The sequence below is a fragment of the Pongo pygmaeus genome, chromosome 20, assembly GCF_028885625.2.
Source record: "Pongo pygmaeus isolate AG05252 chromosome 20, NHGRI_mPonPyg2-v2.0_pri, whole genome shotgun sequence".
Classification (NCBI taxonomy): Eukaryota; Metazoa; Chordata; class Mammalia; order Primates; family Hominidae; genus Pongo; species Pongo pygmaeus.
In genome coordinates, this window is record NC_072393.2 from 46,780,894 (window position 1) to 46,804,268 (window position 23,375).

A 23,375-nucleotide genomic window follows, 5' to 3' on the forward strand; every position below is an offset into this window, starting at 1 on the left:
TTTCATCAATTACTTCCTAAAAATAGGTGTCCTAATTTTTTAAAATCTCTCTTCCCCCTTGGAAATACCAAAAATGCATAAGTTTGGTCACACTATGTAGTCCCAGATATCTCAAAGTCTTTGATTACTCTTTTTTATTTATTTTTCTTTATTTTGTCAGACAGGATATTTCAAAAGACCTGTCTTCAAGTTCTTAGATTCTTTTTTTTTCTTCTAATTTTAGAGATAGAGTTTCACTATGTTGCCCAAACTGGCCTTGAACTCTGGCCTCAAGGAATCCACCTACCTTGGCCTTCCAAAGTGCTGGGATTACAGGCATGAGCCACTGCACCCAGCCATGTTCTGAGGTTCTTTCTTCTGCTTGGTCCAGTCTACTGTTGAAGCTTTTGAATATATTCTGTATTCCCTTCATTGAATTTTTTTAGTTCAAGAGTTTCTGCTTGTTTTTTTTTTTAAGTTATTTATCTCGGTAAATTTCTCATTCATTTCCTGGACTGATTTTCTAATTTCTCTTGCATCTTGTAGAGCTTTATAAAATCAGTATTTTGAATTCTTTATCTGGCATATTGAGGGATTCTTTTTGATTGGGATCTGTTGCTGGACAATTGTGGTCCTTTGATGATGTCACATTTTTCTCCTTTTTCATGTTTCCTGCGTCCTTTCATTGATATCTGCAAATCTTGTGTAGCAGTAGCTTGTTCAAGTTTTTTTAATTGCCCTGTAGGAGAAAATTTTTTTCCTGAAAAATGTATGTGTGTTGTTAGTTGAGTAGGATACTTTGGCTTTGATTCTGGGTGCCTATGGTAGTGTGATCTTAGTATAACTTCATAGGCAGTACCCAGGGTCACTGGTATCTTTGATTTCCTTGGTAGCTTAGAGTATAGTTATTACTTGAGATTGAGGAGAAATTCAGCTGGGTATTGGATGCCGACTGAGCCCATCTTTGGGCCCTGGTGGTGGCAGCAGCTTGGAGAGTGTGGCTGAGCCCCAGAGCAGTCTACACTGGCTTTGGTATTAGTGAATCCTGGGAGGCTGATTCTTGAGCTTCCTAGTGGCTTGCTTAGAGGAGTCATGGGAGTTGGGGGACAGGGATGTGGGCAAGTTCTCAAGCCCCTGGGAAGCACACCTTGGTGTGATATGGGTGATGGCAGTAGTGGTGGTGGAGCAATCCACTAGGACCCAGGCAGTCCATGTTGGTGTTGCTGGTAGATGCAATGGGTTGGGTGGGCTACTCCCCAGTCCCACAGCATCCTGTAGCAGGGTAGTGGTATTGACCTAAGTGTGCTTAGGAGAGCTTGTTCTCCCCTGTCCTTCCCCCATCTGGGTGATGGCTACAGTGGCATCACCTCAGACTTGGCAAAAAGGGGGACAGAGCCCAACATTAAACTCTTAAGATTGTGCCAGCTGTGGGCTTGTGACCAAAGAGGACAGGCCCCTCCCTGGTAAGCAGTATGGACAAGAAGTTGTGGGGAGTGGGGTCTGCTCAAGTCTCCCTCTCACAGCAGCCCATAGCAGGGTCAGGGAAATTGTTCTAGGTATATGTAAAGGAGCTTTGTTTCCCTGTCCCTCCTTGGCCAGGTGGTGGCTGCAGCCAGGTCAACTCAAACTGGGCCTGAGGGCAGGGCACAGCACAGTATTAAACTCTCAAAATGGTTCCTTGGGCCTGCAACCAGGGTAAGAAGCTGCAGGGAATGTGGTTCACTCACATCTCAGTCTCAACAGCAGCCCACAGCAAGGCAGAAAGGACCCTCCCATGGGTGCCTGGGAGTGCTGGGTCTCCTCTATACTTACTTGAAGCAGCACAGCGGCAGCAACCATTTCTATAGATCTCCAGTATCTAGGTTCTCAAAACGGCACTCAGCTGAGGCTGCTCTAGGCTCAAATGGGATTCCATGTGGGTTCCATTTTCCAGGGCAATGTCTCTGCACAATCTTTAGGGATCTCCATATGTCAGGCCCAAGACCCAAGTGGGTTGAGGGTTTCTACCATAGCCAAGATCATAAAAGCCCATTTCAAAGTGTGGAGCCCTGGGAGTTTCTCTCTTATAATTTCCCCTCATCCAGGAGCCACTCTCAGCTTTCAGTCAATCCCCTCTCCTTACTCACTTCCGGTGCTTCCCATCTCTTCTCTGTTGAATCCCTTCTCTTCTCTGATGAATTCCAGCATTCTCTCCTAGATAATCTGTTTAAAATGGAGTTCCTCTCCACGAAGAAGGCCATGCTACCTGCATCTGGTCAGCCATCTTGATCACCTTTCTACATTTAAAGAGACACAGCATGTTAAAAAAAAATTAGTTCCCTTAGGAATTGTTGTTTACCTAGCCCTCCCCTTCAAGAAGTGGTCTGCATTTTAAAGGATTTTAATAAGATGAAAAATATTCTAGAATAAATTTGCAGTGACCCCACCTCCCATTCTTCCTGTGGTAAGGGAGACCAAAAGCTATTTTTTTCTTTTTTCTTTTCTTTTCTTTTTTTTTTTTTAAAGGAAACCCCTTTCTTCTAACTCCCTTCAGAATCTGCTGCTTTTTTTCACTCCCCAGTGATTTCAGGGAATTGGGTTGTTAAAAATGTTTTCTTCAGAGTTAATAGTTTTTATTCATGGGATGCTTGCTCCAAAAGAAGCTACTCAACCATTACCAGAAGAAACTCTTCATCAGTGCATTTGGCAGCTGACATCTTCATCCTTTTAAAAAATAAAAAAATAAAAATAATTTTTAAAAAGTTGCTCAGAAATGGTGGCTCAAACCTGTAATCCCAACACTTTGGGTGGCTGAGGTGGGCAGATCACCTAAGTTCAGGAGTTCAAGACCAGCCTGGCCAACATGGCGAAATACTGTCTCTACAAAAGTACAAAAATTAGCCGGGCATGATGGTGGGTGCCTGTAATCCCAGCTGCTCGGGAGGCTGAGGCAGGAGAATTGCTTGAAGCCAGGAAGCAGAGGTTGCAGTGGACCAAGATTGCGCCATTGCACTCCAGCCTGGGCGACAGAGCAAGACTCCATCTCAGAAAAAAAAAGCTGTTCATCCCTGTCATCTATCCAACTTCTTTCCCATCTCTGGACTCTAAGTCTTGCCATTTTCCTGGTAGGCAGGAACTTCATGGCCATGGATGTGAGCTGTCCAAACACTCAGAAAAAAAGAATCTTGACTTTCTTCTCTTCTTTGACCTCCTTCACTCTATTTCAGCCAACATTCCCACAGCCCCACCCTAATCCTTGTCATCAATCTGCAATGTGAAACACAGACATTTCACTCTCTGACCACAACCACTAGTACCCCAACTCCCCCACTGCTTCATTGCCAATGGCCTGAGGGGTATACTGGCCAACTAGGTCTTTGGTTAAGGTTCCAAAGAGTGCAAACACTATAGAAGGTCAAGTCTCCCTCCTATTAAATGACTTTTTTTCTAACATTTTGAAAACTTTTGTTACATGTTTACAAGGAAGTATTTGAAGAAATGCAAGAGATTACAAGCAGTTTTTCTAATGTTTCATAAAGAAAAACAGGTGGGGCCTGGCAGTCCAAAGTGGTGATTAACAGCATGAAATTTACTTTCACAGCCAGGCGTGGTAGCTCACACCTGTAATCCCAGCACTTTGGGAGGCCAAAGTGGGCGGATCCGCTGAGGTCAGGAGTTTGAGACCAGCCTGACAAACATGGTGAAACCCCGTCTCTACTAAAAATACAAAAATTAGCTGGGCATGGTGGCTGTAATCCCAGCTACTTGGGAGGCTGAGGCTGGAGAATCACTTGAACCCAGGAGGCAGAGGTTGCAGTGAGCCGAGATCGCACCATTGCACTCCAGCCTGGGCAACGAGAGCGAGAGAGCAAAACTCCATCTCAAAAAGAAAAAAAAGAAAGAAAGAAAGAAAAGAAAGAAAGAAAGAAAGAAAGAAACTTACAGTCACACAAGACCATACTAAGACTCTACCCTCATTAGCTGTGGAATGTGGAAGCAAGTCACTTACGACCAACTTTGGGGGCCCTACCTAACTCATTTGCAAAATGGAGATGATAAAGCCAACCTCACAGTCTTGCAATGAGGAGTTTAACTAAGATTATGCTCATAAAAGGCTTCCCGCAGTTCTGGGGTTTTCTTCAAGCAGATAAATGGAGCTGGGCTAGGACTGTTTTAATCCAAACACAGATGAGCACAGGAAAATATCAGATGTTCACATGTATGCAACATGGCCCACAAGCCTGCATACAGACACCAGAATGCACACATGAAAACATCCACATACTTATATGTAGTCACCCAATTGTGAATGTATACACACAAATATGAATATGCAGCATTCATCTTGTTTTACACAGAAATGCACATCGTAGACACCCCTAAATCATGTGTGCACACATGCTGTATGCAGAGACAGACACAAAGATTGGCAAGCATTGAGAAACAGGGGCACACCCTGTCAGGCACACACACACATGTGCATGTGCAGACATAAGTTGGAATGGATACCCATTATCAAGCACAAACGTACACCCCACAAAGCCTGGTGCACACATAAATTCATATATCAACATGAACATACTGAAACATACATGCACATAGACACTAAAAGAATGCACCCAGAATGACACACAGACAGTTGTATAAATGAGGATAAACATGGCAGAGGCATCCAGGAGAACCCACTGGAGAAAATGGCACAAAATACAAAGATGCAGGAGCACACGGGGTGACTGAGGGGAACACTGACTTGCAGGGAAGGAGAAAGAGAAAGATAGAAAGACGGGATCCAAGACAAGCATAGACAGACAGGTGGGCAAAGTCCTGTGCAGGGCTCCAGGGCCAACCAGAACAACCTGAGAGTCTAATGCTGGCCTGTCCTTCCGTAGATACTGCCTAACTCAGCACCACGCTCCAGGAGGCCATGAAGGGGTAATCTCCTATTCACAGCTCCATGGGGTAAAGCTTGGCTGTGCTGAGGAAGGGATGGAGAAAGAGGTTCCCAAAGACTCTGTCCCTTTCCTCCTTCCCAAAGGAAAAGATTTGTGAGCTTTAGACTAGAGAATGTAAAAGCAAGGAATGTGTTTGGGGAACATCTCATCCATCTGCTTCATCCTACAGATTAAAGAGAACAACTGCTATTCATTGAGCACTTACTGCCATGTACCTCATCTGCATTAACACATATACTTCTCCCCTAAATAGCCGAAGAGGTAGGAGCTGTTCTTGGCTCCATAAGGCTCAGCTGTTCAAGGCCACACAACAAAGAAGGGATAAGGTTAGCATTCCAATCCAGGCCTTAATCATTGTACCATCCACCCAGAAAAGGAAACTGAGGCCCAACAAAGGAAAGGGATTTTCCTGGGTTTGCCACTAACTCACTCTGAAAGCCTGTACCCAAGACACTGCCCACTGGGACAAGTCCCTCCCACATGATTTCAGACACCATTCTCTCACTCCATGCCATAGGGTAATCAATAAGTCCAAAATTGATTGACCTCTGTGTCCACAAATACTAGAGTTCTCTCGACCTGACTCTCCCCACCCCCTCCCTGGCCAGGTCATGCCAACCCGCTGATCACTCAGTGCACTTCCTAGTGCCAAACTCACTGAGAAACAAAGTTCCCAAATTTCTATCTCCCACCTTTTTAAGGAACTAGAAGGAAAAGGAGGAGCCCAGGCTTGGGACCAGCCCAGGTGCAGGCTGGTGACTAGGATTAGAGGGATTGATATCTGCCAGGCTGGTGCTAATCCTCCTTCCCACCTCTTCCCCTCCAAAATCAACAAACAACTTTCCTCTCTCCGCTTTGTTCTCTGAACTTTGTTCCCTCCACACAGGTCTCAGAGCTCAGCATCCTAGAACACTTTGAGCAAGATGTCAGTCCTGGGGGGCCCAACCTCACCCACCTCCACTTGTCCACAGTTGTGGACCCAGAGGAGAGGTGCAACACTGGAAGGTCCAAACATCAGAGCCTGTCCTGTGCCCATCTGGAGCCCCTCTCAGGGTCTGGCTGAGGCTCATCTCAGGCCCACATAGGACCAATATCACACCTGCCTCATGCTCATGTCAGAGCCCACTGGGTCCAACCTCAGACCCTATATGGTGCCACTCTTATGCCCTCCTGAAGCAGGACACTCTTATGCCCTCAATGACACCTGAGACAACATACAGAGCCCTCTTGGCACCAAACATGACTTCAATATTCTCCTGGTGTCAAGTTCAGTGCCAACTTGTTTCCCATCCTCGCATACACCTGGGGGCAATTCCAAAGCCAACACGATGCCTTTCCCTCCCTGGCCACACCTGATGCTGATATCAGAACCCGCCAATGTCATCAGTGTGTCCACTGCTGATGCCAGTCCCAGCACTCACCTCCTGCTAAGCCTGGCCCGCACTTGACTCCCAGGGTGATCTAGGCCAGTCAATGAAGAGGGGCAAGGAGAAAGTTCACATCCCAGCTCCCTCACTTATTCCCTGTGTGACCTCACTCAAGAGGATTTATGAAGTCTAGATCTGCTAATCTTCAAAATGAGGATGATCATGATGAACCAACCTCATTGTTACAAAGATTCCACCAGATCATACACACCTAGACTTAATCTTCCCATATACGACCGTGCTCACCAAAGGGTAACTGTCCTGTTTACTAAGGAAGAATTTCCCTGAGGGAAGGACTGGAGGGCTACTCACCCCTTCTCCACTCACACCCACCCCAGGATCTGCCTCTGTGCCTAACACTGGAGTTTACCTCAATCTCTTCTGCTATTGTTCCCTCTGCCTGCTAATAGTAGTAGCCCCTGACAAAGCAGGAATCGCCCTTAAAGGAGACTTAACTCACCCTCAAATATGATCTCTTCCCAAACACTCCCTTTCCACTGGCAGGAAAACCAAATCCAGAAAGTGGAACTAAGGACACAGAGCAGGAGAGACGGGAGCTCAGGGCCACTCACGCATGTCCTCTGCCCACTGTCTGTTTTCCGTCCTCTGTAGACCTTTATATAAAATGAGAAACATAAATAACAATCATAATATTAATAGGGATGATACAATCAATCTAGTGGGTTTCCCTAAGGATCTGGGTTGGAAACCAGTGGAGGTCTTTGTAAATTACAACCCTTGGGACACTTGAGATTTTTCCACCATTTGGGGGTTGTTATTACTATTTCTCCAGACCTAGCCAATCCCTCTGCCAACTGATAACATGAGGTACTCTTCTCCACGTGTAGGGAAAGTTCCCCTGAAATATGGCTCTTGTCTTCTGCCCCTTTCCCAACCAGAGATGGGCAGTGAAGGTTCTATGTCACCCATCCTGGCCTCACTCTGAGGTTCCAATGAGGATTCTGGGCATCAAGAGACAGCTCTGGGTCAAAGCAAAATCAATTCAGTCCCTGGGCCCAGTGCTGGGCTGCTGGGCTTTCTGGGAGGACCTGCTGGGCTTGCTACACACTCCTCCTCCCAGAAACTCCACACCCACAGCCCTGGGTCTTCCTAGCCCCAAGACTTTCAAGTCCATATGCCTGGAATCCCCCCTCCTGAGACCCTTAACCCTGCATCCTCCACAACAGAAGACCCCCAAATGCACAGCCACACTTCATCTTACCCTAATAAAACCCAGATCTTTGCATTCTTCTCCGTGGGAACCCCCAAATCCACAACTTTGGGGTGCATTCTCACTCCCAGATCCCAAATCCAAAGCCCAGGTGCTCCCCTGTGCAAATATTCCAAACTCCTCAGTTCCACAGTTTATCTGTTGCCCGCTCCTAAATCCACAGCCCTGCAGCAACCCTCATGAAATACCAGATTTAGTCTGGAGTTCCCCTCCTTGTTCAGCTTCCCTGGGGTTCCCCTCCTCTTCCCTTGCTGGCTGTGTCCTAAGCTGTGCGGGACTCAGGGTTGGGGTGTAGTTGGGAGGTGAAATGAGGTGATTATATAATCAACCAAAGTCCATCCCTCTTTTTCAGGCAGTATAAAGGCAAACCACCCCAGCCATCCCCATCTATCATCCCACTGCCACCATGCCGGCCTCAGGGCTGCTCCTGGTGACCTTGCTGGCCTGCCTGACTGTGATGGTCTTGATGTCTGTCTGGCAGCAGAGGAAGAGCAAGGGGAAGCTGCCTCCAGGACCCACCCCATTGCCCTTCATTGGAAACTACCTGCAGCTGAACACAGAGCAGATGTATAACTCCCTCATGAAGGTGTCCCAAGGCAGAGAGATGGGTGGCACGGGGTGGGGGCTGCCCAGTTGGCTGGGGCTTTGCGGCAGGGGATTGACCAGTGTGGACCAGAGTCTTAGGAAAGGGAGTTTTGGAGTTTCAGCATCAGGGTCCTAGCAGGAAAGACAGGATCTTGGGATGTCCAGCTCCCTGACTGTGAGAACCTGGGGGTGAAGCATCCCAGCACATGATATCTCGGTGCTGGGCCCATTCAGAGTGGTGGGGACTGCTCCCTCTAACCACTCCCACCTGCCTCCATCAGATCAGTGAGCGCTATGGCCCCGTGTTCACCATTCACTTGGGGCCCCGGCGGGTCGTGGTGCTGTGCGGACATGATGCCGTCAAGGAGGCTCTGGTGGACCAGGCTGAGGAGTTCAGCGGGCGAGGCGAGCAGGCCACCTTCAACTGGCTCTTCAAAGGCTATGGTGAGGGGGTGCCCAAGAGGGGGAAGGTGGCTAGGTGGACGCAATGGTCTCAGTGTCCCCAGCCTTCTGCCTAACTCTCCTGCCCACTGGACTCTATGGCAGAGCCCCCTGTCTGGTCTTCTCTCCCCATCTCCCTTCATTGTGGCCTCTCCATGTGTACCCCTCACCTGTCTCCAGCGTCCCTGTCCTGATTCCTCCCTGCCTCTCTCTGCCCCATCTCCTCATTCTCTCTCACTGGAGTCTCCTCTTTCCCCTCTCTCTCCATCTCTGAGGACATCCTGGGTTTCTCTTTTCCAGCCCTGGTCCTCTGTCTTCATTTGTCTTTTTGTTGCTCTCAGCTTCTGAGCTTCTCCGTGTTTCTCCTCTCTCCGCTTCCCTCTCCCACTTCTTCCTCTGTCTTAGGATTTCCGGGTATTCCTACTTCCACATCTCCAGCCTCCAACTCCTGGTAACTGTCTGTCCTCCTTCCCCATCCTCTCTGTTTCTGTCTCCGTATTTTTCTCTCTTCTCTAGTTCAGCTTAAGAATCTTTCACCATTTTTATTTCCTCCTCCCAGATCTCCCCATATCTCACTTCCCCTCCCTCCATCTCTCTCTCTCTCTTTCTCTCCCCACTTCCTTCCCTTCCTCCATGGAGTATCCCCGTATCCCTCTGTTTCTCTGTGCATCTGTCTGTCTGGCCTTTCTGCTTCTCTTCTGATTCTCTTATTCTTTCTACCCGGTCCCTCTCTCTCTCTCTGTCTCTCTCTCTCTCTCTGTCTCTCTCTCTCTCTCGCTCGCTCGCTCTCGTGTTTCTCTGACTGAGTTTGCAGCTCTCCTTGGCACTCGCGCTGAATCCATCTCTCTCCCACCCACTCCCTCTCTGCTCCACCCTTGGGGAGCCCCTTGGAGCTGGTCTACTCCTGCCGCCACTGCCCCCTGACCTCTCTCCACCCCCGCGTTCACCTCCCCAGGGGTGGTGTTCAGCAATGGGGAGCGCGCCAAGCAGCTCCGGCGCTTCTCCATCGCCACCCTGCGGGATTTTGGCGTGGGCAAGCGCGGCATCGAGGAACGCATCCAGGAGGAGGCGGGCTTCCTCATCGAGGCCCTCTGGGGTACGCACGGTGAGTAGGGGACCCCGAGTGCGGGGGCGGGGACCCGCGCTTTCTGCCTGGGGATGGGGACTAGGTGGGGAAAGGGGCCCGCACTTCCAGCCCTGGAGTCTGGCGCTGGGATTTGGCTTAACAGGGCCCTGCCTCCTGGAATTCTGACTCTCTGAGTTGACTCTCTCCCCCACCCCCTTCTCCTGCCACACCCGCAGGCGCCAATATCGATCCTACCTTCTTCCTGAGCCGCACCGTCTCCAATGTCATCAGCTCCATTGTCTTTGGGGACCGCTTTGACTATGAGGACAAAGAGTTCCTGTCACTGTTGCGCATGATGCTGGGAAGCTTCCAGTTCACGGCAACCTCCACGGGGCAGGTAACCGGCTGCAGCCCGCCAGTGACGCCCCTACCACAACCTGCCAACTGCTCCCCTACCTGGAGACAGGTGCCCCAAACTCCCACCCCCCTCCAGACAGTGTCCCCTCAAAATCAGCCCCCCACTATTGGACAACTGGACAGTTGCACCAGAACCCAGGAGGGATGCCCAATACCCAGTCTCCAAGGACACCTGGATAGCTCAACAGGTGTTCCCCAAAACAGAGCCTGCCAGAAGGATGCATACCCTCAGCTCAGCTCTCTCACCTGGGCATGTGTTCCCATCCCCAACTTACCATAATTTGTAACAGGTGCTCCCTACCCAGTTCTGAATATTTTAACACCTGGACAAGTGACTGTGTCAACCCACCTCCTGCATACCTGAACACCTGGTGCTGCAAAATCCAGCCCATCATAATCATTTCACATCTACACAAATGTCCCAGATTAGCCAACTGGAATATCTGGCCAAGCGCCCTCTACTTCACCCACTTAAATACCTGAAAACATGGACAGGTGCCCTAACCAATACCCTAAACACATAAATATCTAGACAGATTATTCCCTGACACCCAAATAAGTGTTCCCCAACACGTTCCAATCACACACCTTACAGAGGTGCCCGCAGTGCATCACACTTGGATAGGTAAATACCTGAACAGGTATCCCCTCCACTTCAACATCTTCACCAGCCCCACTTTAATACCTGAATACCCGTACAAAAGCCCCCAATCCAGACCCAGTAAGTATCTGCACAGCTGTCTCCAACCAAGCCCACTTGAATGCCTAAATACCTAGGCAGGTGCCACCCACCTCATACCAGCCCCACCTGAAAAGCTAAACACCTGGACAGGTGTCTTCCAACTCAACTTCACTTGAATATCTGAACACCTAGATGTGTGCTCCAATCCAGCCTCATTTGCATACCTGAAACCTGGATATATGCCTCAGTTCTTCTCACCTAAATTACTAGACCGTGGCCCTGGCACCTAACCCACGTGAAAACTTAGATATACGTTTCCATCCAACCCCACTGAAATACCTAAACACCTGGACAGATGCCTTTAACTCAGTTCCTTCCTTGCTATGAAACAAATCCCCATTCCCATCAGCTCCTGCACCATGACTGCTGTCCTTCCCTTCCTATCCTCTCTCTGCAACCCCAGCTCTATGAGATGTTCTCTTCGGTGATGAAACACGTGCCAGGACCACAGCAACAGGCCTTTAAGGAGCTGCAAGGGCTGGAGGACTTCATAGCCAAGAAGGTGGAGCACAACCAGCGCACGCTGGATCCCAATTCCCCACGGGACTTCATCGACTCTTTTCTCATCCGCATGCAGGAGGTACATCCCAGCAGACAGTGCAGGCAGGTGCAAAGCCAGGCAGAGGGAAATCAGGATGGGAGTGGGGTGGGCAGACGACACAGGACCATTCAAATTAGCCCTCGTCATAATAATCCTCACAATTGGCCAGGCGCAGTGGCTCACGACCTGTAATCCCAGCACTTTGGGAGGCCGAGGCAGGTGGATCACCTGAGGTCAGGAGTTCGAGACTAGCCTGGCTAACATGGTGAAACCCCGTCTCTACTAAAAATACAAAAATGAGCTAGGCATGGTGGCATGTGCCTGTAATCCCAGCTACTCAGGAGGCTGAGACAGAAGAATTGTTTGAACCCGGGAGGCAGAGGTTGCAGTGAGCCGGGATCATGCCATTGCACTCTGGCCTGAGTGACAGAGCAAGACTCTGTTAAAAAAAAAAAAAAAAATCCTGACAATCCCAACTATATCAACCACTGCTGTTCCATCTACTGAGCCCTCACCCACAAGCACGACTTGTGCACGTGCATTAGAATAGCAAGCACTTCTACAGCACTACCATGTGCCAGGCACTGCGTTAAGTGCTTTAAGATAGTCCCCCATGGAACACTCATAACAGCTCTTGAAGGAGGTTCAATCATGGCCCCAATTGTACAAAGGAGGAAACTGAGGCCCAGAGAGTTTAAGTGTCTTAACTGAGGTCACACAGCGAGGAAGCCATGGTACCCCAAGCTCAAACCCTGGTCTCTCTGAGCCTAAAGCTGGTGCTTTTAGCCACCATGCTCTCTAACCGTTCATGTCCTGGTTATCAGACGCACCTCTGTGGACAGGTGACCTGGCTTTACATTGCAGGGTCCCCACCTCCCTCTGGATGTCAGCCTCCCATGTGGGAAGGCATTAGGGAGTCTGAAGCTCAGGGAGAAAGGATCAAGGGAGGGATTCCTCCACAGTAAGTTTCAAGATTTATAGGGAAGAAATAGGATGCTGTTGCTTAAAATTCTGTGCTTGTATCTCAGAAAAACTCTTTTGTTCTGACTCTTCATCTTGCCATCTCTGTATTACTTTCTCTTCATCTCCCCTCATCCTTCTCTTTCCAAATATTCCTATCATTAAAAAAGTAACAGACTGGGCAACATGGCAAAACCTCATCTGTACAACAAAATACAAAAAAAATGGCTAGGCATGGTGGTGCACGCCTGTGGTCCCAGCTACTAAGGAGGTTGAGGTGGGAGGATAGCTTGAGCCCAGGGTGGACAGAGGTTGCAATGAGCCAACATCACAGCACTGCACTCCAGCCTGGGTGACAGAATAAGACCGTGTCTCAAAAAAAATGAATTAATTTTTTAACAATTAACAAGTGAGCCTGCATAGTCATGCGCATGTGCAGTTCCAGCTACTCAGGAGGCTGAGGCTGCAGTATTCCTCGAACCCAGGAGTTCGAGTCCAGCCTGTGCAACTTAGCAAGACCAAGTCTGTGTAAGAAAAAAAAAAAAACTGACAGCTAAGTTGATAATTAAAGGACAGATGATCAGCAAGGTAAAGAAGGTGAGAAGGAAGAGCATTTTGGGCAAAGCCAGCAGCAGCCAGGGCAAGGGCTGGAACCTGGAGTAAGTTTGACAAATCTAGGGTCCCTCTTTCCACCTTTGGTCTGTACCAAAGAGAGGTAGATCCAAAGGAAAAGCCCTAGAAGGGCCACAAGAGCATGGAGAGTGAGCTTGGTTTAAAGTGCCCTCTCCCTGCAGGAGGAGAAGAACCCCAACACAGAGTTCTACTTGAAGAACCTGGTGATGACCACGCTGAACCTCTTCTTTGCGGGCACTGAGACCGTCAGCACCACCCTGCGCTACGGCTTCCTGCTGCTCATGAAGCACCCAGAGGTGGAGGGTAAGACTGGAAAGGGAGGAAAGTGAAGGGCCCCAGACCCTCAAAACTCCCCTGAGCCTGGTGCAGTGTACCCACCTATCCCAGATCCCAGGACCCTGAGACATGCCTTGCTGTCCAGAGACAGGACAATATTCAGCTGATAGGCATGAGCTGAGTCTCACTAGCTATTAAAATATTGAAAATGTCTGCACTGATTGGTCAGTCAATCTTGTCCCAAGCCCACTAAGTGCCCGCTGCCTCCTCCTCTGGATCATCCCCTAAGTTCCTCCCTGTGCCTCCCCTGTGATTCTGACACAACCTGGTTTAACAGGCTCCTGTTCCAACAATGTGAATGGCTGATGTCTGTTATGAATGGTCTACCTCCGTGTCATAGGTGGAGCTATGTCAACCACCCTGTTTTACCTATTCGGACTATCATCCCTGCTCTGAGACTCCTAGATACCTAAACACATTCCCCTCCTCCCCCAGCCAAGGTCCATGAGGAGATTAACAGAGTGATCGGCAAGAACCGGCAGCCCAAGTTTGAGGACCGGGCCAAGATGCCCTACACGGAGGCAGTGATCCACGAGATCCAAAGATGTGGAGACATGCTCCCCATGGGTGTGGCCCGCAGGGTCAACAAGGACACCAAGTTTCGAGATTTTTTCCTCCCTAAGGTGCTGTCTCCCCTCCACCACCACCACTCAGACTACAGGGACTTCCAGCCTCTCTCTGTGTCCCCAGAATCCTGCCCCCATTAGCTTTCTAGACTCTGTCCCACTCCCTCAATCAGCCAAAACAGACTTCCCCAACCACCATATCTGTTCCACCTTTCCACTTAGACACTCCTGAGTCCTGCATCTCGCCAGACTCTTTGTGTCAGGACAATATACCCCATGTTCCCAAACTTCCTGTCTTAAGAAACAGGAGCCCCCTTTCCATTAGGCCTTTTGCCTTAGGGACACAAATCTCAGGTCCCCCAAACACCCTGCCTAGTGGAACATGGACCCCATGTCTCCCAAACTCCCTGTTTCAGAGACATGAACCTTCTATCCCCAAAAGCTCCTCCCTCAGAGGTCCCCAACTCCTCAATGCCTGCCACTCCCCTCACCTGGGGCACCCTAGTTCCCCCTGCAGCCTCTGTCTACTTTCACCAATCCCCCCAACCTGCCTCATTACACACACCTTCCTCCTCCCTCCCAGGGCACCGAAGTGTTCCCTATGCTGGGCTCCGTGCTGAGAGACCCCAGGTTCTTCTCCAACCCCCAGGACTTCTATCCCCAGCACTTCCTGGATGAGAAGGGGCAGTTTAAGAAGAGTGATGCTTTTGTGCCCTTTTCCATCGGTAAGAGACCACTGTTTGCTGCCAGGCCACGGCTCACACCAGCAGGGGCCTCTCTCACCCACTTCCTCTCTCTACGGTGTAGCCTGGTATTTCTCCAGCTTGGAAGTTCCTTTTAGAATCTACCATTGAGCCGCCACCATCTGATATTCCCTTAACTGCCAAGCACCCAATACCTGCGCCCAGGTAAAAGGGAAGGAAACATCTTCCCCCATAGATTTATTTGTCTAGGGTCACACAGCAGATTCTTCAGATCCCTGAAAAGGAGATAATGGCACAGCACAGCAGTCATATTTGCAAGTGTATCTGGCGGGTAGGGGCATCTAAACCTCCCATTGCTACACCTGGCATGGATCACCTCATCTATGATGGATGCATGACATTATGCCTTTTTCAAAACCCATAGAACTGTACAACACAGAGTAAACCCTAATGTAAACTATGGACTTTGGTTAGTAATAATATATCAATATTGGTTCACCATTGTTATATCTCTTATAGAAGGAAACTGAGGCTCAGGGAGGATCAGAGTCTCCTCTGAAAGTCTCTCAGGCCATAATATTCCACCCCTCCTCCCTGGAGAATGCAGCCGGGGGTCAGTAGGGGGTGGGGCTGCACTGAGAGTGGGCTTCACCTGCACCCCTCCTGCCTCTCCTCCTCAGGAAAGCGGTACTGTTTCGGAGAAGGCCTGGCCAGAATGGAGCTCTTTCTCTTCTTCACCACCATCATGCAGAACTTTCGCTTCAAGTCCCCCCAGTCGCCTAAGGACATCGACGTGTCCCCCAAACACGTGGGCTTTGCCACGATTCCACGAAACTACACCATGAGCTTCCTGCCCCGCTGAGCGAGGGCTATGCTGGTGCAGGGCTGGTGGGCGGGGCCAGGGAAAGGGCGGGGGCAGGGGCGGGGCTTGCGGGAGGGGCGGGGCTAAGAATGGGGGCAGGATGGGGGAAAGGAAGGGGAGAGGTGGTTAGAGGGAAGAGAAGAAACAGAGGGGGCTCAGTTCACCTTGAGTTCCTTCAGAGCTATGATGAGAGGAAGGGAAACCTTACAGTATGCTATGAAGAATAGTAATAATAGCAGCTCTTATTTCCTGAACAAGTACCTCCGTGTCAGCTTTGCTCAAAAAGCGTTGCACGCTCACCTCACTTAATTGCCACGAACCTCTGCGAAGGGGAAAAGCGTTCATGCCCATTTTACACGTGACAAAGCTGAGCCTCAGAAAGTTGTCTCTATCTGATGTCTCACAAAACATAAGTGCCCAGATCTGTGAACACAGATCTGTGCCCATAGCCCTCTAGACAGATTCTTAAAAACCACCCCTTCCTCACGTAAAACAGCTCAGTATACCATCACACGGCCTGCACGTCCCTGTCCTGGGGGTTTTTCCAGAGACCTGGCGGGCGGCTGTCCTGCCTTCTCTGCACACTTGCCTACTCAGCACGCTTTGAACACCAGGGTGTAGTCCGAGCTCGCTACCAGGTAAGGCCACTGTGGCCCAATCAGAGTCAGTCCAGGACACAATGAGACACGAATGGACATACAGAGTCAGTCCATTGACAATTCCTTTGCAGAGCAGAAGTTTTTAATTTTAATGACATTCTGTCATTGTATCTCTTAATGAAGAAGTTGAAGGAGAGAATCACTTTAATGCCGGGAGAACTCTGGATCAGGACATACCACATGCATGTTTGTGATCATGTGCAGGCTTGCATGTGAGCATATGACTGCATATTCTCCTCCGTGTATGCATGAAACACATTCCACTATGGGTTTCTGAAGGTGGGGCTCTCCTGATGGATCTGGGGTCTGTTGTGAGACCCAGCTAAGAGTTTCACAATCACCTGCCCACTCTCAAAGAAGTTAGTGTGTGTCCCCCTTAGAAACTCCCTTACAGCATTCATGAAAATTAACTCCAAGTTTATTGTAGACCTAAATGAAAAGTGAGTATAAAACTTCTAGAAGATAACAGAGGAGAAAATCTAGATGATCTTAAGTTTGGTGATGGCTTATTAGATACAACACCAAAAGAACAATCCTTGAAAGAAGCAATCGATAAGTTCTGTGTCATTAAAATTAAAAATTTCTGCTCTGCAAAATAATTGTCAAGAGAATGACAATACAAGCTACAGACTGGGAGAACATATTTGCTGGGAACATACCTGATGAAGGACTTACATTCAAAATACACAAAGAACTGTTAAAACTCAACAATAGAAAACAACCCAATTAAAGAATGGGCAAAAATCTGAGCAGACACCTCACCAAAGAAAATATACACACAGCAAATAAGCATAAGGAAAGATGCTCCACATCATGTCAGTAGCAATTTCAAATTCAAACAATAATGATATACCATTACCTACCTATTAGAATGGCTAAAATCCAAAACTGACAACACCAAATGCTGACAAGGAGGTGGCTCAACAGGAACTGTCATTCACTCATGGTGGGAATGCAAAATGGCACAGCTACTTTGGAAGACAGATTGGCGGTTTCTTGCAAAGCTAAACATATTTTTACTATGTGATACAGCAATCATGCTCTTCTGTATTAACCCAAATGAGTTGAAAATGTATAGCCACACAAAAATTTCTGCACAGATATTTATAGCAGCTTTATTTATAGTTGCCAAATCTTGTAAGCAACCAAGATGTTCTTCAATAAGTGAATGGATAAATGAACTGTGGTATGTTCATACAATGAAATATGGCCGGGCGTGATGGCTCATGCCTGTAATTACAGCACTATGGGAGGCCAAGGTGGGCAGATCATTTGAGGTCAGGAATTCGAGACCAGCCTGGCCAACATGGTGAAACCCCATCTCTACTAAAAATATAAAAATTAGCCGGGCATGGTGGCATGCACTTGCAATTCCAGCTACTTGGGAGGCTGAGGTAGGAGAATTGCTTGAACCCATGAGGCAGAGGTTGCAGTGAACTGTGATGGAGCCACTGCACTCCAGCCTGGGTGACACAGTGAGACTTTGTCTCAAAAAATAAGCAAAAAAAAAAAAAAAAAAGAAACAAAATATGATTTGGCAATACAAAGAAATCAGGCCTCAGAAAGACATGGAAGACCTGAAATGTATGTAGCTAAGTGAAAAAAGCCAGTCTGAAAAGGCCACATACTATGTGATTCCAACTATATGACATTCTGGAAAAATGAAACTGTGAAGACAGTACAAAGATAGTAGTTGCCAGGAGTTTAGGGAGGAGGAAGTATGAATAGGTGCAGCACATGTGATTTTTAGGGCAGATAAACTATTCTGTATGATACTGAAATGCTACATGACATTATGCCTTATTCAAAACCCATAGAACTGTACAACAGAAAAAATAAACCCTAATGTAAACTACAGACTTTGGTTCATAATAATATATCAGTATTCATTAATCATTGTAACAAAGGTATCATACTTACACAAGATGTAAGGGAGAAAAGCGAGTATATAGGAACTTTCTTCCATTCCAAGATGGATGAATAGGAACAACTCCAGTCTGCAGCTCCTAGCATGATCGACACAAAAGATGAGTGGTTTCTGCATTTCCAACTGAGTTACCTAGTTCATCTCACTGGAACTGGTTGGACAGTGGGTGCAGCCCATGGAGGATGAGCCAAAACAGGGTGGGGTATTGCCTCACCCGGGAAGTGCAAGGGGTTGGGAGATCTCCCTTTCCTAGCCAAGGGAAGCCGTGACAGAGTGTACCTGGAAAACTGGAACACTCCCACCCAAATACTGTGCTTTTCCAATGGTCTTAGCAAATGGCACGCCAGGAGATTATATCCCATGCCTGGCTCGGCAGGTCCCATGCCCACAGAGCCTTGCTCACTGCTAGTGCAGCAGTCTAAGATCAAACTGTGAGGCAGCAGCCTGGCTGGGGGAGGGGTGTCTGCCATTGCTGAGGTGTGAGGAGGTAAACAAAGCATACAGGGAAGCTCAAACCGGGTGGAGCCCACCGGAGCTCAGCAAGGCCTGTTGCCTCTGTACATTCCACCTCTGGGGGCAGGGCATAACTAAACAAAAGACAGCAGAAACTTCTACAAACTTAAACATCCTTGTCTGACAGCTCAAAAGAGAGCAGTGGTTCTTCTAGCATGGTGTTTAAGCTCTGAGAACAGACAGACTGCCTCCTCAAGTGGGTCCCTGACCCCCATGTAGCCTAACTGGGAGACACCTCCCAGGAGGGGCTGACTGACATCTCATACACATAGGTGGGTGCCCCCTGGGACGAAGCTTCCAGAGGAAAGATCAGGCACCAATATCTGCTGTTCTGCAGCCTCCACTGGTGATATGCAGGAAAACAGGGTCTGGAGTGGACCTCCAGCAAACTCCAACAGACCTGAAGCTGAGGGACCTGACTGTTAGAAGGAAAACTAACAAACAGAAAGGAAAAGCATCAACATCAACAAAAAAGACATCCTCACCAAAACCCCATTTGTAGGTCACCTACATCAAAGACCAAAGGTGGAGAAACCAGAGCAGAAAACCTGAAAATTCTAAAAACCAGAGCACCTCTTCTCCTCCAAAGGATCACAGCTCCTCACCAGCAACGGAGCAAACCTGGACAGAGAATGACTTTGATGAGCTGGCAGAAGTAGGCTTCAGAAGGTCAGTAATAACAAACTTCTTTGAGCTAAAGGAGCATGTTCTAACCCATTACAAGGAAGCTAAAAACCTTGAAAAAAGACTAGATGAATGGCTAACTAGAATAAACAGTGTAGAGAAGAACTTAAATGACCTGATGGAGCTGAAAACCATGGCACAAGAACTACATGACACATGCACAAGCTTCAATAGCCAATTCAATCAAGTGGAAGAAAGGGTATCAGTGATTGAAGATCAAATGAATAAAATAAGGTGAGAAAACAAGATTAGAGAAAAAAGAGTAAAAAGAAATGAACAAAGCCTCCAAGAAAAATGGGACTGTGTGAAAAGACCAAATCTACGTTTGATTGATGTACCTGAAAGTGATGGGGAGAATCGAACCAAGTTGGAAAACACTCTTCAGGATATAATGCAGGAGAACTTCCCCAACCTAGCAAGGCAGGCCAACATTCAAATTCAGGAAATATAGAGAACACCACAAAGATACTCCTCGAGAAGAGCAACCCCAAGACACATAATTGTCAGATTCACCAAGATTGAAATGAAAGAAAAAATGTTAAGGGCAGTGAGAGAGAAAGGTCGGGTTACCCACAAAGGGAAGCCCATCAGACTAACAGCAGAACTCTCGGCAGAAACTCTACAAGCCAGAAGAGAGTGGGGGCCAATATTTAACATTCTTAAAGCAAAGAATTTTCAACCCAGAATTTCACATCCAGCCAAACTAAGTCTCATAACTGAAGGAGAAATAAAATCTGTTACAGACAAGCAAATGCTGAGAGATTTTGTCACCACCAGGCCTGCCTTACAAGAGCTCCTGAGGAACCACTAAACATGGAAAGGAACAACCGGTACCAGCCACTGCAAAAACAGGCCAAATTGTAAAGACCATCGAGGCTAGGAAGAAATTGCATCAACTAACGGGCAAAATACCCAGCTAACATCATAATGACAGGATCAAATTCACACATAACAATATTATCCTTAAATGTAAATGGGCTAAATGCCTCAATTAAAAGACACAGACTGTCAAATTGGATAAAGAGTCAAGACCCATCAGTGTGCTGTATTTAAGAGATCCATCTCACGTGCAGAGACACACATAGGCTCAAAATAAAGGGATGGAGGAAGACCTACCAAGCAAATGGAAAGCAAAAAAAAAAAAAGCAGTGATTGCAATCCTAGTCTCTGATAAAACAGACTTTAAACCAACAAAGATCAAAAGAGACAAAGAAGGCCATTACATAATGGTAAAGGGATCAATTCAACAAAAAGAGCTAACTAGCCTAAATATATATGCACCCAATACAGGTGCATATATATTTATGCACCTAGATTCATAAATATGCACTAGATTCATAGAGCAAGTCCTGAGAGACCTACAAACAGACTTAGACTCCCACACAATAATAATGGGAGAGTTTAACACCCCACTGTCAATATTAGACAGATGATTGAGCCAGAAGCTTAACAAGGATATCCAGGAATTGAACTCAGCTCTGCACCAAGTGGATCTATTAGATATCTACAGAACTCTCCACCCCAAATCAACAGAATATACATTCTTCTCAGCACCACATTGCACTTATTCCAAAATTGACCACATAGCTGAAAGTGAAGCACTCCTCAGCAAATGTAAAAGAACAGAAATCACAGCAAACTGTCTCTCAGACCACAGTGGAATCAAATTAGAACTCAGGATTAAGAAACTCACTCAAAACCGCACAGCTACAGGGAAACTGAACAACCTGCTCCTGAATGATTACTGGGTACATAACGAAATGAAGACAGACATAAAGATGTTCTTTGAAACCAATGAGAACAGACACAATGTACTAGAATCTCTGGGACACATTTAAAGCAGTGTGTAGAGGGAAATTTATAGCACTAAATGCCCACAAGAGAAAGCAGGAAAGATCTAAAATTGACACCCTAACATCACAATTAAAAGAGTTAGAGAAGCAAGAGCAAACGAATTCAAAAGCTAGCAGAAGGCAAGAAATAACTAAGATCAGAGCAGAACTGCAGGACATAGAGACACAAAAAGCCCTTCAAAAAATCAATGAATCCAGGAGCTGGTTTTTTGAAAAGACCAACAAAATTGATAGACTGCTAGCAAGACTAATAAAGAAGAAAAGAAAGAAGAATCAAATACAGGCAATAAAAAATGATAAAGGGAATATCACCACCGATCACACAGAAATACAAACTACCATCAGAGAATACTATAAACACCTCTATGCAAATAAACTAGAAAATCTAGAAGAAATGGATAAATTCCTGAACTCATACACCCTCCCAAGACTAAACCAGGAAGAAATTGAATCTCTGAATAGACCAATAACAGGCTCTGAAATTGAGACAATAATTAACGGCCTACCAAACAAAAAAAGTCTAGGACCAGAGGGATTCACAGCCAAATTCTACCAGAGGTACAAAGAGGAGCTGGTACCATTCCTTCTGAAACTATGCCAATCAATAGAAAAAGAGGGAATCCTCCCTAAATCATTTTACGGGGCCAGCATCATCCTGATACCAAAGCCTGGCAGAGACACAACAAAAAAAGAGAATTTTAGACCAATATCCCTCATAAACATCAATGCAAAAATCCTCAATAAAATGCTGGCAAACTGAATCCAGCAGCACATCAAAAAGCTTATCCACCACAATCAAGTTGGCTTCATCCCTGGAATGCAAGGCTAGTTCAACATACACAAATCAATAAATATAATCCATCACATAAACAGAACCATCAACAAAAACCACATGATTATCTCAATAGACACAGAAAAGGCCTTCAACAAAATTCAACAGCACTTCATGCTAAAAATTCTCAATAAATTAGGTATTGAGTGAACATATCTCAAAATAATAAGAGCTATTTATGACAAACCCACAGCCAATACATACTGAATGGGCAAAAACTGGAAGCATTCCCTTTGAAAACTGGCACAAGACAGGGATGCCCTCTCTCAACACTCCTTTTCAACATAGTGTTCTAATTTCTGGCCAGGGCAATCAGGCAAGAGAAAGAAATAAAAAGTATTCAGTTAGGAAAAGAGGAAGGCAAATTGTTCCTGTTTACAAATGACATGACTGTATATTTAGAAAACCCCAACATCTCAGCCCAAAATTTCTTTAAGCTGATAAGCAACTTCAGCAAAGTCTCAGGATGCAAAATCAATGTGCAAAAATCACAAGCATTCTTATACACCAATAACAGACAAACAGAGAGCCAAATCATGAGTGAATGCCCATTCACAATTGCTTCAAAGAGAATAAAATACCTAGGAATCCAACTTACAAGGATGTGAAGGACCTCTTCAAGGAGAACTACAAACCACTGCTCAACGAAATAAAAGAGGATATAAACAAATGGAAGAACATTCCATGCTCATGGATAGGAAGAATCAATATCATGAAAATGGCCATACTGCCTAAGGTAATTTATAGATTCAGTGCCATCCCCATCAAGCTACCAATGACTTTCTTCACAGAATTGGAAAAAACTACTTTAAAGTTCATATGGAACCAAAAGAGAGCCCACATTGACAAGACAATCCTAAGCAAAAAGAACAAAGCTGGAGGCATCATGCTACCTGACTTCAAACTGTACTACAAGGCTACAATAACCAAAACAGCATGATACTGGTACCAAAACAGAGATACAGACCAATGGAACAGAACAGAGGCCTCATAAATAACACCACACATCTACAACTATCTGATCTTTGACAAACCTGACAAAAACAAGAAATGGGGAAAGGATCCCTATTTAATAAATTGTTCTGGGAAAACTGGCTAGTCATATGTAGAAAGCTGAAACTGGATCCCTTCCTTGTGCCTTATACAAAAATTCACTCAAGATGGATTAAAGACTTAAATGTTAGACCTAAAACCATAAAAACCCTAGAAGAAAACCTAGGCAATACCATTCAGGACATAGGCATGAGCAAGGACTTTATGACTAAAACAGCAAAAACAATGTCAACAAAGCCAAAATAGACAAATGGGATCTAATTAAACTAAAGAGCTTCTGCACAGCAAAAGAAACTACTATCAGAGTGAACAGGCAGCCTACAGAATGGGAGAGAAATTTTGCAACCTACCCATCTGACAAAGGGCTAATATCCAGAATCTACAAACAACTCAAACAAATTTATAAGAAGAAAACAAACAACCCCATCAAAAA

The 23,375-nt window shown here is 46.6% G+C and overlaps 1 protein-coding gene across 1 annotated transcript; it reads left to right on the top strand.

Annotated features, from left to right (window-relative positions):
* Nucleotides 1–7,953: 7,953 nt before the first annotated feature.
* On the top strand, nt 7,954–15,870 carry LOC129020009 (cytochrome P450 2A13). The gene is made up of 9 exons (XM_054463743.2): nt 7,954–8,154; nt 8,435–8,597; nt 9,550–9,699; nt 9,897–10,057; nt 11,223–11,399; nt 13,115–13,256; nt 13,725–13,912; nt 14,439–14,580; nt 15,240–15,870. Exons 1-9 carry the CDS (start codon nt 7,975–7,977, stop codon nt 15,419–15,421), a joined length of 1,485 nt encoding a protein of 494 aa, XP_054319718.2. The 5' UTR covers nt 7,954–7,974; the 3' UTR covers nt 15,422–15,870.
* The last annotated feature ends 7,505 nt before the right edge of the window (nt 15,871–23,375 follow it).